A 13184-nucleotide genomic window follows, 5' to 3' on the forward strand; every position below is an offset into this window, starting at 1 on the left:
TCGCGGGGGCGCTGCGGGGGTGCACGGAGCGGAGCTGCCCTGTGCGGCCCCATAGCGCCCCACATCGCCCTGCATTGTCCCAAATCGCCCTGCATTGTCCCACACCACCCTGCGTTACCCCAAATCGCCCTCCTGTGCCCCACATCACCCTGCGCTGCCCCAAATCACCTTGAATAGCCCCATGTTGCCCTGCACGTTGCCCTGTATTGCCGTTTATTGTCCCAAATCGCTCTGCACATTGCCCCAAATCACCCCGCATTGCCCCAGACAGCCTGGCTTTGCCCCATATCACCCTATATTGCCCCAAATCGCCCTGCATTCCCCCACATCTCCCTGTATTGCCCCCCATCACCCTGCCCTGCCCCGGCAGAGCTCAGCATCATCCCCCACAGGTCCCCGCATGGTGCTGAGCCCCTGGGGCTGATCCAGGTGCCCTGGCAGAGCCCGGCCCTGCCCGCAGCGTGTACGGGGCCCTGGGGTGCGGAGCCTCAAGCTGGAACCCACCGAGGCGGGGCCGGGCCCCATCCCCACACCCTCGTCTTTGCGCCCTGCTGCCGGAGCACCCCGTGGCGCCATCCTGCTGCCGGCTGCAGTGGGGCCGAGGCGCTGCTCCACATCTGGTCCCTACTCGGCCCCACAACCCCGGGGAGCTGGGCCCAGGGCAGGATCCCACCCCCACACCTCCCTGGGGCCGGTGTCTGCCCCACGAGCCTGTCCCGGTGTGGCCGCGGTGCCTTCGCCCTGCCGAGGCTCAGCCCCCGCGAGGCCGGGATGCGCGGCTGGATCCCGGCACCGCCAGCCCGGCGAGGATCAGGCCTGATCCTGCCGGATGGGTGCTGAGCACGGCCAGGACGGGGCCTGCAGCAGACGGGGTCCGGCGCAGCCCACCCGCGGCTCGGCCCCCCTGCTCCGGGCCGTCCCGGGGGAGCGGGCGAGCCTCGGCCCCGCGCCCCGCTGGGCGTTGGGACGGGGCTGCCATTGGCTCCGGCGGGGAGCGCTGACCGCCAGCCTCCTCCGAACTATTTCCTGTTGCCGCCGCGTTAATGCTAAACAGACCTTTCCCTCTCTTCCCTCGCTCCAGCCAAAGTGCAGCAGGCTCCCACCGCCGCCGCCATCCCGGTGAGTACCAGCCCCACGGCTCGGGGCACGGGGACGAAGGGGTCTCGGGGTGGACGTGGCACCCGAGGGGTCCCCGCACCCCGTGTCCGCCCCGTCCTGATGGCCACGGCGGGGTGACACCGCTCTGTGCTGTCCCCTGCTCCGGTGTTGTGGCTGCGGACGCGGGGTTTCAGGACAGAAGACTTGCTCTGGGCGCCAGGCTTGGTGCTTGGGGACACCGGGCTTGGGGACACGGGGCTTGGGGACATGGGGCTTGGTGCTTGGGGACACCGGGCTTGGGGACATGGGGCTTGGTGCCTCGGGACGCAGAGCTCAGAGCTTGGGGACGCGGATCTTGGGGCCTCAGGGCTGAGGGATGCCGGGCTCCGTGCCTGGGGACAAGGCGCTCAGGGACGCACGGTTCGGAGCCGCACGGAGCCATCCATGCTTGGGGACATCGAGCTCGATCCTTGGGGACTTGGTGCTTGGGGACGCAGGGCTCGGTGTTTGGGGCTGGGTGCTCTCAGCTGTGCCTGCGTGTCCGGGGGTGATGCTGCTCCGGTGCCCTCAGGGGGGTCCAAAGCAGCCCCAGATGCATCGATGGAGCGAGCCCAGCACCCGGCCAGCGCCTGTCCCCTGCTCCCACTGCCTGTCCCTCACCTCACTGCCACCCCGAGCCCACCACAGCCCCGGACCTGCCCCTCCATGGCTCACGGCCGTGGGTGCCCATCGCCAGCAGGGTGCTGAGCCCCCGCATGGCCCAGGCGCTGGTTCTGCAGTGCCCTCGCCAGCAGCCTTGGCACCCAAAGTCCCCAGAGCCCGCAGCGGGCCAAGCACATCCCAGCCGGCCCCGTGCAGGGCTCGCAGCCCGGGCCCCTCCTGGGGACACCGCTGGCCCTATTTTGGGGTGTCCCCACCGGCAGGGCCGGCCCAGCCCCGCTGCGTGCCGAGGCCCCGCAGCACTGGCCTGTCCAGGGACGGTTCTGCTGATGTGTCACATTTTCTGCATTTCTTTCCTCATTCCTCTCTCCGTGGAGACGTTTCTGGGAAATGAGCTCTTCCCTCTGCCAGGGCCCGCGTGCTGCATCCCCTCCCGCCCTGCCCAGCCCCGCACCAGCATCATGGGGGGGGGGGAGGGGGCGGGGGGGGGGGGGGGGGGGGTTGGTGCTCAGCTGTTTGGGGCCCTGGGGGTGTCCCCGTCCCTGGGATGTCCCATGGGGCAGCCGCCTCGCCTCCTCCCCACATTTCCTGTGGGAGCATCGGCGGCTTCTTCCGCTTGCAGCATGGGCCCAGCGCCTGCCCCAGCCCCTCTTTTTCTGCCCCCCCCCCCCCCCCCCCCCGTGCTGCTCACCTGAGTGGTGGCCTTTGCACCACAGCCCTGTCCTTGTCCCCGTGCTGCGGGGGCTGGCCCCGCTCCTGGCCCAGGGCCCCACAGCAAACAGCCGGGGCTGGGAGCAGTACCGGGAGAGGTGCGGGGTGTGGGGACACTGCCCCATGTCCCCCCCAGTGCCACCACGGGGCGAGGAAGCCCTTGGTGCCATGTCCTGGGGCGGAGGGGGTGGAAAGCCTGGCCCGCTGCAGCAGATCCGCTTGGCGCAGCGTCCTGGGGGGGGTTTGGCCGCATCCTGCCCAGCCCCACAGGAAGAGCAGAGGGCAGCGGGAGCGGGACGGCTCCGCTTCGGCAACCACCGGGGCTCGGCCCTGTCCGAACAGCAGCACCGCCGGGCACGAGCCCCCTCCCCTTCCACCCCTCTTTGCTCCGCATGGTCCCCCCCAGACGGTGCCCCAGGTGGGGACAGGGGGCTCCGGGAGCCCCCCGGCTCAGCCCCGCATCCCATGTCCCACAGATGCCCAGCACGTGCTGCCCGCAGGGCCCCTGAGCGCGGCTGGGCGCCGCGATGGAGAGCCGCAAGCAGGACATGGAGCTGCTGAGCAACAGCATGGCCGCATACGCGCACATCCGAGGTGAGGCCACAAAGCCCCCCTGGCTGGGAAACATCCCCAGTGGGGACCCTGGGGCCACCGCCGCCCCGTTGAGGTCTGGGGCAGCCCCTCAGCCCCATCGCCTTCCCTCCCCACAGCCAACCCCGAGAGCTTCGGGCTCTACTTCGTGCTGGGCGTCTGCTTCGGGCTGGTGCTGACCCTGTGCCTGCTGGTGCTGCGCATCTCCTGCCGGCCCCGCGCCCGCCCCCTGCGCCGGCCCCGGCCCGGCCCGCCCGACCTCAGCGAGGACGACGACGAGGACGATGAGGAGGAGGAGGAGGAGGACACCATCGACCGCGCCGCCTCCGAGTCGCTGCTGCCTGTGACCGAGATCCCGCTGGAGAGCCACGGCCCTGGGGACGGCGCGCTGCCCGTCAACGTCTTCGCCTCGGCCGAGGAGCTGGAGCGGGCGCAGCGGCTGGAGGAGCGCGAGCGCATCATCCGCGAGATCTGGCGCAACGGGCAGCCCGACATCCTGGGCACCGGCACCGGCACCCTGGGCCGCGTGCACTACTACTGAGCGCGGCACGGTGCAGCACAGCCGGGGGGCACGGGGGGACCCTCGCCTCCACCCCGGTAACTCGGCCGGTGCCGTGCCGCAAGACCCTGCGGCACTGATGGGGGCTGAGAGTGGCACATGATGTGGTTTGGTGCCGGGACTGGGGAGCACAGTGGGGCCACTGACTGCCCATGGGGTGGAGAACCCTCCCCGGAGCACCTCGGCACCAGCACCCGGTGCCACCAGCACCCCCAGCCTCTCCTCTGCCACCACGAGCAGCCGCTGCGGACAAGATGCACTTTGAGCCATTGGTACGACTGCCGGCACAGGCCAGCAGCCCCAGGACCCTGCGGAGACAGGGACAAGGACAAGGACAAGGACGAGGCAGACCCTGCCCCGCTGGCCCCGCCATCTCTGCGCTGTCCCCGGAGGGACGCCACCCCGCCGGCCGCGGTCGGGCTGTACACCCGTGCGATCTGCGGGGTCCTGTCCTGCCCCACCAACACGGTGCTTTCGTCCCCTGGCTCCCGTTCCCTGTCCGGCCCCTGGCTCTCTGCGCTTCCCTCCCGCCGGCCCCGCTAAATTCCCACTAAATTTAGCCGCCGGCCTTTCCGGCACCGCCCGGCCCCTGCCCCAGCGCCGTGCCGGATGTTTCCCAGCTGGGCTCTGGGGCTGCTCGCGCTCCCCCGGGGCCGCGGCCGCTCCCCGCAGGGCTGGGCCGCATCCTGCCCACGCTGCAGGCACCGTCCCAGCCCCGTGCAGGGGTGCGGGACCGGGTCCCCGCTGCCCCCCTCCCCAGCAGCTTTATAAAAATAGCTCCTTCCCAGGCCCGTCCCCGCGCCGGCAGCAGGGTCCAGATGTTTTCCAGATGTTCTCCAGGCCCCACGCCGGTGGCGCGAGGCCAGAATGTGCCGGGGGGCTGGGAAATGGTGCGGGGGCAGCAGACGGAGGAGGAAGAGAAGGAGGCGCTGCCCCAGCCCCGTGGCACATCCCGGCTCAGCACCCGGGCTGGGGATGAGGCGTGGGGGCCGCGGGGGGCTGCGGGGGACTGCAGAGGGCTGTGAGGGGTTGCGGGGGGGGGGGGCTCAGCCCACCCCAGCCCGGCCTCTGGGCTCGGCGCAGCCCAGCCCGTGACTCCCGGCACGTCCGCTCCCAGCGCCGGCGCTCGGCCGTGGCGCGGCTCAGGCTGCAGCCCGGGACGGTGCAGGGGACCCCCGTGGGACCCCCGTGTGCCACAGCAGGACCAGGCCAGCCCCTAAATGGGACCCCAGCAGCGCTCCGTACCCAAAATAGTTTATTTTAACCAGTATTTGTAACAAAGCAGGGTCTGCTTCATGGCCTCAGAGGTGCAGCAGGCGGTGCCCAGGTGCAGGGATCGCTCATGTCCGGATCGGCACAGCCCCAGGCCAGGGCTGGGGGTGCTCCTGGGGCTGGGGATGCTTTGGGGGTCCCTGCGCACCCCCCGCAGCCCCCCCCCGCTAGCAGGGCAGCGCCTTCCTCACCCGCTCAAGCTCCGCCTGCAGGGACGAGAAGGGAGCAGGAGGGTCGGTGGGGCACTGGGGGTGTGTGGGAGGGGTCCTTGTGTCCCATGGCCATGGGGGGTCTCACCTGCAGCGCCTCGCGCTTGGTCCGCTCGTGCTGCAGCTCCAGCCTCACGTCCTCCAGGTCCCTCCTGCGAGGCCGCGGGGGTGGCTCAGGTGGGGCCGTGCCCAGCAGTGAGCTCCCAGGAGACCTCGGGGACCTTTTTAGGGTCGGCCACCCCTCCCCATCGTCCCCGTCCCCACTCACAGGTGCTGGCCTCGCATCAGGTCCACGAGGATGTGCAGGGACCGGACCTCGGCCTTCAGGTCCTCCAGGGCCAGCCGCTGCTCCGGGCCCTGCCCCGCGGCGGGGAGATGGGGGCAGAGCTCGGCGCAGGGCGGCCCCAAGCCCCCCCCGGCCATACTGGGCGGCCGCCGGCCCGGCACCCGGGGGCGCGTGGCCGTGGGGTGGCTCAGCTTGGCCGTGGTCACCTGCAGGGCACTGAAGCCATCGGTGTCTGCGAAAGGGACGGTGTCAGAGCAGGGCATGGCTGCAGCACCCGGTGCTCGCACTACAGCCATGGCCCTACCTGGGTCTCCGGCTCTGCCCCGCTCCATTTCGGCCGAGGTGCCGGGCTGGGGGCTGCTGGGCCTGGGGGTGGCAGGGGGCAGTGAGGTGGCACGGCCGTGGTGTGCCCCCGGGGAGATGCCGAGCATCAGCAGAGCCCTGGTGCCGGGCCCGTCACGGCAGCCCCAAAGGCCCCAGCAGGGCCACGTGCAGCTTACTTGCTCGGCAGCCCCAGGGCCGGCTTGGTTTTGGCAGGGACGGGGGGCGCGGGAGCCATCCTCTTGCTGGGGGGCGGCTTGGCCGGCTCCATCCTCGCTGGGGAGAGCAGGGGGTGAGCGGCGGGGCTGGGGCCGGCACGGGGAGCGGTGCACAGCCGGGGCAGGAAGCGTTTCCTGCCGGGAGCCCCAGCACCGCGCTGCCCGGGCACGGGGACCTGCCCCAGCATGAGGGTCCTGCCCTGGGCAAGGGGACCTGCCCGTCCCTGTCCCCTTCCCCATCTCCATCCCCGTCCCCTCTCCTCCCCGTTGCATCCCCTGCCCAGTTCTCACCCGTGTGCTCCTGCTGGTGCCCAGGCCGGTCCCTCGCTGGCTCAGGCTGCCGTGGGAGCGTGGGGGCTCATCAGGCGCTGGGGAAGGGTCCTGGTTATCGACCCCTCTCCCAGGGACCCTTGGCTGGTGTGGGACAGCCCCCGTCCCCCCTAGGACGCGGTATCCAGGTGCCACCAAATCCCTGGACCTCCCACGTCCCTAAATCCCGTTCCTGCCAGGGACGGGGGCTCAGCACCACGAGCTGGGCCGAGGCTGGCGGTGAGGAGACATCCGGGGGCAGGATGAGGGTGAGACACCCCCAGGGCACCCCGGGCCCACGACTCTCACCGCCACCGCCCCGAGGTCTGCCGGGACCGGCAGTGATGCTCAGTGGGACCCGAGCAGCCCCACGGTGGGCCCTGCCCCACCGCCCGGGCACCACATGCCCAGAGCCCCCTGTGCCAGTCCGGGGGCAGCCCCAGCCCCCCAGCCCCCCAGCCCCCCCCCCCCAGCCCCGCACCCAGCCTCGCACCCAGCCCCGCTCCCGGCGTCGCTGCGGTCGGCGCTTCCTCTGCGCGCCGCAGACCTGCGCCTCCCCCAGGGCGCCGGCACGGGCAGGATGCCGGCCCCACCGCCACCACCTACGGGGCGGCAGCACCCCCCTGCACCGAGCCCGGGGTGGACATGGGGTGCCAGGCCACCGGCACATGCCCGTGGGCCGTCCTGTCCCCATCACGGGCCACTAGCCCCGGAGCCACCGGGTGCCCACCGCCACCAGTGCATCGCTTGGCTCTGTGGCCTCGTGGGCAGGAAAACCGCCCAAGGGCTTTGCCCATCCCAAGGTCACTGCAGCCACAAGCCACGTGCGGGGCCACGGGGACAGGGACGAGGGCGCCCAGCCCCGACGGCACGGGAGATGCTCTCCAGGCCCCGGGCACCGTCGCTCCCAGCAGCGCGGGGCTGGCAGTGACCGAAGCTGCCGCTGGGATGGACGCAGAGCCGCGGTTACCCCATCCTACCTGCCGGCACGGGGCTGCCCCCCAGGCCGTGATGCTCAGCGCCGTGCCAGGCTCCCCCTGGCCGCCCCAGCCCCGCGCCGCGCACGTGACGCTGGAGGAAATCGGCTCCGCGCGGGGAAGGAAGTCAAAGTGCTGAGCACCGCGGTGCTGGTCCATGCCACATCCCTGACACCCCATGGGGGCTCCTCCTGCCCCACGGCACAACCAGCCCCGCCGCTGCCACCCACCTGGCACCCTCCGTGGGGCTCGGAGGTGCCCAGGGCCCAGAAGCCGCCGTGGCCAGGCTCACGGGACGCTGTCCCAGGCCGGCATCGCCTCACCTTGCAGGGGACCCGGACGACATCTCCCCTCCACAGCAGCAGCTCCAGGGTGTAGTCGAACAGCTCCTGGCAGAGCTGTGGCTCCAGGAAGGGCAGGAGGGGGCTCACCGGGATGCTGCAGCCCCCAGCCCCTCCCCAGCTCCCTGCACACCCAGCAGTCCCCAGCTCCAGGGGTAGGAGGGCTGCTGGGTGCCGTGTCACTGCCTGCGGCTCTTCCTGCAGGAGAAAACCCGCTGGGGTGCAAGGGACCCTGCTCCCCCTGCCCCAAATGGGGACGGGGGCCAGCCCAGGCAGCACCAAGCCATTTCAAAACCCCCTAAGCTCCAGCATGGAGCCCCCCCACCCACCTTCGCCTGTGCCACCGGGAAGGGCTTGAGCAGCTGCTTCCCAGCGCGGTGACCTTGGCGTTGGGGTGCAGCAGGGATGGGGGCCCCAGGGCTGCAGCCGTGCGATGGGGTCCCCTGGTGGGAGCTGCTCAGCAGGGCCCCGCTCACACCCCTGGTGCAGGGGGGTGGCCTTGGGGGGCCTAAAGTGGCCGGGTGGCTTTGTGATGGGGGCCGGGGAGCAGCAAGCAGCAGGCTGGTGTAAGGCGGCCACGGAGAGAGGTCAGGAAACCGCCGTGCGGAAAGGGTCGGGGAGAGGAAGGGAGCAGGAGGTAAAACCACGGGGCTGTCCTGCCCTGGCCCTGGTGCTGCTGGGGAAGCTGAGGCAGGCACCGATTACGTTTTAGGCTCCAAAGAGGCAGGAGTAACCCTGTGGGCTCCCCTAGTGCTTCCCAGCAGCGCTGGAGGCCAGCAGCAAGCTTTGGTACAACAAAACCTCTGCACCCGCCTCCGGGCCCTGCAGCGGGGCGAGCTCAGCCCTGCCCCGACCCATGGGACTAATCCTCCCTCCCTGGCCTCCCCCAGGGCGTCTGCACCGAGGCCGGGCAGGACAGAGCCAGGTTTGTGCAGGGGGCTGGCAGCAGGGAGCAGGGCCGGAGCGCAAGGAGCCCAGGAGGCAGCGGCACTGGGTCAGCACCCGCCCGGTGCAGGCATGTTGGGGTGAGGCGAGCAAGGGGCACCCGGTCACTTTTTGGGTGCTGACATGCAGGCACCGCTTTGGTCTCCCTCCTGCCCTTGCTGCTGGACACTCGCTGTCCCCGGGGGCAATTCGCCGCCTCCCCTGGGAGCTGCTGCCCAGGAGCAGGAGGGATTTTGCCCCAAGCCTCCCACCACCACCGTCCTGCAAGCACGGGCTGGGGAACGCACGTTTGGGTCAGCGCAGGGCTGGGGCTCCGGCCGCGGGGCCGGTTTATCTGACGAGCAGGAGGAACCAACCCCCCTGTCACTGCAGACAGGAGGATTTGTCACCCGGCCGTGCCTCCTTGCCCAGCAGGGAGCACGCGAGCGGCCAGCAGCAACCTGCCTGCCCCTACCTGAGCTGCCTGCGCCAGCTGTGGGCGACCCTGTCCCGCTGCAGACCCGGGAGTGAGGTGAGGGCAGGAGGCTCCGCGCGCCCCAACAGCCGCTCGACGCCTCGCGGCTCTCCCTGTCACTTCAGCATGGAGGGGGAAGTGAAAGCTAAACCACAGAGGGGCCAAAACCCACAAACCGCGAGCGCACGAGGCTCGTGGTCTGGAGTCCCGCTGCAGAGCGCAACGGCCGGAAAGGGGCAGCAGGGCCGAGGGCTCCCCGCTGGTCCCGGCCCCACCAGCTGAATATTCCTTTAAAATCCATTTGAATTGGTAATGCTGAACGAAGGTAAAAGGAGAGGCTTGTTTGCAGCTAGCCCAAGGACCAGCTCCAAGGGGGACGTGTGGGCTCGCCCCTGGGTTTGCCCGTTCAGGCTGAAGGAGCAGTGAACACAGGGCAGCTTTTGTCCGAGTTGGCACAAGGGCTCGATTCCAAGCACGGAGGGAAACACGAACCATTAACCCACACCCCTCTAAACCCCACACGCTAGGAATGCCCCTCCGCATTGCAGGCATAGCCCTAGACTCACCCCAGACCCCCTAACCAGCACCCCACCCCGCACATCTTGCCCAAGGAGTGCAGCGAGCCGTTACCTTCCTTTGAAGTGGCAGCAATAGAAAGACTTGCACCGAATGGCACAGCAAATGCAACGACTGATTTCATAAATTAGCAGTTGCCAAGCTTTCAGGGTTTGTGCTGGCGTGCACATCCTGAGATGGATGTTGGATGGGCAGACAAGATTCCACCGAGGAAAGAAGGGGGAGAAGGGCGGAGCACAGAGCACCCCCACTGCTCTGCAGGGCTGAGGGGCTTCAGCCCCTGCCCTCATGGCACAGGGAAAGCCCTCGGGCCCCGAGCAACAAGCAGAGCACAGCAGGAAGGCAGCAGGCAGGCAGCAGCTTTGCCTCAGCCTCCAGAGTCTTGGCCAGGGCTTAGCTGCTCGTTCCGCTGCTCCCAAGAGACAACTAACACAGGTTCAGGCACACACACAAATTAGCTTTTAGCTACTAACTTAAAAAGCAGGTCAGGCTGATGGCACAAAACACCCACGCGCCGGGTTCCTGCACCTACCAGGATCACAGCTAGCGCCAGAAGCTGGAGTAGGAAAAGTGGCTGCCCTCCCATGCGCTGCCCTGACAGCTCCTGCAGGAACAACTCCAGGGATCCTCTCCTGCCCTCAGCTGTGTTGCAACGAGATTTTCCACTTGCTTCCACGTGCAAAGTTCCCGAGCTGGAGAGCCGTATAAAACAGGAACCTCGAGCGTTAGGCCAGGAGAGTAACTGCTTGCAACTGCTGCTTTTCAACAGCAGGGGCAGCCCCACAGGCCCCAGCCTGAGCTTCCTCTTTCATTACTGCTGTTCATTACTGCTGCCTAGGCTAGTTTCTCCTCTGGGACCATGTTTTAAAGCTGCTCTTCCCAGCAACTCTTCTGCAGCTCCACCCTGAGGCTGGCCAAAGCCCTTTGGTTCTTTCGGCTCCACCAGTTCATTCAGAAGGCAAATGGCTGGTGACAGAGGGAGCCCCGGACTCAGACCACAAAACAAAGCAGAGTTACACCTACTACTCATTTTATTGTATTTTATTTGCATAAACAAACTTGAGGGGGTTGCTAAACAGGAACTGTTCAAGTCAAAACAAACCAAACTCTAGTTGGTGTGTGGGGAGGGATGAGCACAGCAATCCTGGGGGAGGGAAGGCAGAGGTGGTGAGGACAGGGAGAGCGGTGTCTTTACAGCACGTGCACACTCAGCGTCGGTGCGTGGACATGCCTCTCCTGCTACCAAGGCTCACTGACTCAGCCACAACTATCTGCAAACTTCTTCAGAGTACTTCTTTTTTTTTTGTTTAAAGTAGAAGGTAAAAAGAAATGCATCATAACGGCCATCCTTAGCCAGCACAGGAGGGGTTTGCCTTTTGTTTTTATAAAAAGATTAATAAAAAATATTGAAAAATTCTCATCTTTCCTTTTATATTTTTTCTTTAACCTAGTAGAATTCTGAAGTTTCTTAGAAAACTATGTTACCTTGGAAAGAGCACTCGAGTTCACAACCAGCTGCAAAGAGGATACACAAAATGCCTACAAGCAGTTTGGGGCTCCAGCACACACCAGGCCTAACGCTATACACAAACAGTGATGAAAAGTAGGGTGTAATTTTTTTTTTTTAAACCATGCTAATTTCGTTAACTTTCAACATAAAAGGAAAACAATTGTTTTTAAAAGGCCCTAAAACAACTGTTACATAAAAAATGTTTTTAAAAAAACCATAGCAGTTTGGTCCCAACAAGTTAACATTTAGATGTTTATTCACATGCTTCATTGTTTCTTATTTATAAGAACCAAAAATAGTTTCCAAAAATTATCATTTAATTGATGTTACTACATACGTAAAGGCCTAAAATAAGTAAGTATGAATTTAAAAAATTGAATACACAATAGGGGAGAAAAATTTGAACTGGCGAGTTAATCCCGACCTTTGCTATTTCAAATTATAAAAGAGAAACAAAAAGTGTCAAGACTACTGGGTTAAGATGGGCACAAACTGAAATCCACATCGCCTTCAAAGCCTGTTACCAAAAAAAAAATTTAACCGACCATTCAATAAGGTCACAGACAAGAGAGAAAATCTAGGATCTCACCCAGTACTTGACCTTATTCAGTCCAGAAGGTAAGTCTTTGGGAAGGTATACTCCATGAGCGGATCCAAGCATATATGATTTATCAGTTCTAGTCCACACTTAGGGAGGCTGAACTCTGAAAATGCAGTTAACTTCGGGATTATTTCCGAGCTCCTCTCTGGGGCTCTGCTCAGCTCTTCAGGATCGCCCTGACAATCTCCATCACTAGCATGCTGAACCCCTCCACTCCTGCCAGGGCTCCCCGGAAACATGCAGACTGCGGCTACTCAGTCGTCGACTGTAAGTTGTCCTTTTCCTCTCTGTTTTCTGTTCCGCTTTCATCATCCTCGATTTCTCCTTCTTCGCCGCTGAATTTGTCGTGAGCCCACTTGGGGCTGGTGCTCGACTTCCTGAACATGAAGCGACCTCGTCCTCGGGGGAAAGCACCCCGACCACGGCCTCTGTTCACCCACTTCTCCGCACCTTCGCCCTCCCGGTCATCGTGCTGCACGGGGAGAAGGCAATGACATCAGCTGAAACAGGCTGGCTGCTCTCGGTGTGAGAGGAGCAGGAAAACACTGCCTGGTGATATCAGCCCTGCAGCACCAACCAGATTTATGCCACAGTGAATACTGCCCCCTAAACACAAGTACTGGCTTGTTTGGGGGAAGAAAACAGCAGATGAAGGCAGGAATGCACAAGTGCCACACGGGCTCTCTTTGTGCATGGCAACCCATCGCTGCAATTGGTACAGGCTGCTATGAACCACGCTGCTGGGCTCAAACCGATCCATTTCTTTATGTAAAATGCAGGCTAGAGACTGGACACCAAAACAAATTACAATTCTACCTTCAACAAGATCAGAAAAAGCAAAGTAAGGTAAAATCAAGGCTTTCTTGTTTGAGCTGCAAGACTGAAACACAGCGTTATTTAATGAAAAGCCTCAGGTACCCCAAATCAGGAAGAGGAAAAAAGTCTGTGTGTGTTTAAACTTTCCCTTCTTCAAAGAAGGGTCATTCAGACAGGTTTCTCCCAGATAAATGCCTGTTAGTACGGCAGACTTATCAGAAGCAAAAAGGAACGGTGCTAACCCATCCAGAAGCTGAACTCTGAACAGGGATGGAAGAACCAAGAAGTGTAGGCCATCTGCAACACAGTCTAACAGATTTAAGCTGCTTTTTCTGCACTACTGTGAAACACGGGGTCTTTAACCAGCCTTCAGGATTTCATTTCACATAACGGCCAACCGTTCTCAAATGAACAGTAACAAACTCAAGACGAGCCGTAAGCTTCTGGTGAGGAAGCAGCACATGAAGCCGTAAGCTGGTAGATTAGAAATGTTTAAGACCAGATACCTGGTGGATTTATACATGTTTTAGTACTTCAGACACATACCAAGTAGTACTTCTTGCTCTTCGGTGTGTACTCTGGATCCCACTCCTCATCTCTGTTTCTCTTCTGGAAGTCATTGTTGCCACCACTGTTGCTGTTATTGTTTCCTGAAAAGTTGCCTCTGCCCCATCCTCTCCCCCTTGCTCTGAACTGCTGCAACAGCAAAACACGGAAGAAAAATAAAAAG

The 13184-nt window shown here is 63.9% G+C and overlaps 3 protein-coding genes across 9 annotated transcripts in view; 1 reads left to right on the forward strand and 2 right to left on the reverse strand.

The window, feature by feature from the left end:
• The first annotated feature begins 965 nt into the window (after window positions 1-965).
• On the forward strand, window positions 966-4104 carry EVA1B (eva-1 homolog B). The gene is made up of 3 exons (XM_083810386.1): window positions 966-1119; window positions 2946-3063; window positions 3180-4104. The coding sequence occupies exons 2-3, from the start codon at window positions 2997-2999 to the stop codon at window positions 3599-3601; spliced, it is 489 nt and encodes a 162-aa protein (XP_083666512.1). The 5' UTR covers window positions 966-1119; window positions 2946-2996; the 3' UTR covers window positions 3602-4104.
• A 982-nt stretch (window positions 4105-5086) lies between these two features.
• LOC310885923 (uncharacterized protein) lies at window positions 5087-10386 on the reverse strand (the record flags this gene model as incomplete). Its single annotated transcript, XM_083809810.1, has 6 exons — window positions 10060-10386; window positions 7535-7750; window positions 6217-6262; window positions 5887-5983; window positions 5369-5752; window positions 5087-5252 (listed from the first exon to the last, which is right to left on the reverse strand). Exons 1-6 carry the CDS (start codon window positions 10111-10113, stop codon window positions 5087-5089), a joined length of 963 nt encoding a protein of 320 aa, XP_083665936.1. The 5' UTR covers window positions 10114-10386.
• A 154-nt stretch (window positions 10387-10540) lies between these two features.
• The window catches only part of THRAP3 (thyroid hormone receptor associated protein 3), a 34182-nt gene continuing 31538 nt past the window's right edge, over window positions 10541-13184 (reverse strand). For 5 of the 7 annotated variants that reach the window (XR_014575199.1, XR_014575200.1, XM_083810355.1 and 2 more), the window contains 2 exons: window positions 13001-13150; window positions 10541-12110 (listed from right to left, as the gene is read on the reverse strand). Coding sequence is in view for 5 of the 7 variants with exons in the window: in XM_083810355.1 (XP_083666481.1) it covers window positions 11889-12110; window positions 13001-13150 (372 nt within the window). In the remaining 2 variants the exon portion in view is untranslated. The remainder of the gene's footprint in view (window positions 12111-13000; window positions 13151-13184) is intronic. The other 2 variants (XM_083810358.1, XM_083810357.1) reach the window with 1 other exon arrangement.

The sequence above is a fragment of the Anser anser genome (assembly GCF_964211835.1).
Source record: "Anser anser genome assembly, chromosome: 24".
NCBI classification, from domain to species: domain Eukaryota; kingdom Metazoa; phylum Chordata; class Aves; order Anseriformes; family Anatidae; genus Anser; species Anser anser.

What these genes read in the sequence shown, in the direction of transcription:
- EVA1B (XM_083810386.1), top strand. Translation starts at nt 2,997, where the DNA reads ATGGAGAGCCGCAAGCAGGACATGGAGCTGCTGAGCAACAGCATGGCC. An exon ending in CGCATACGCGCACATCCGAG is followed by an intron (nt 3,064 to 3,179) that starts GTGAGGCCACAA and finishes CCCTCCCCACAG; the next exon opens with CCAACCCCGAGAGCTTCGGG.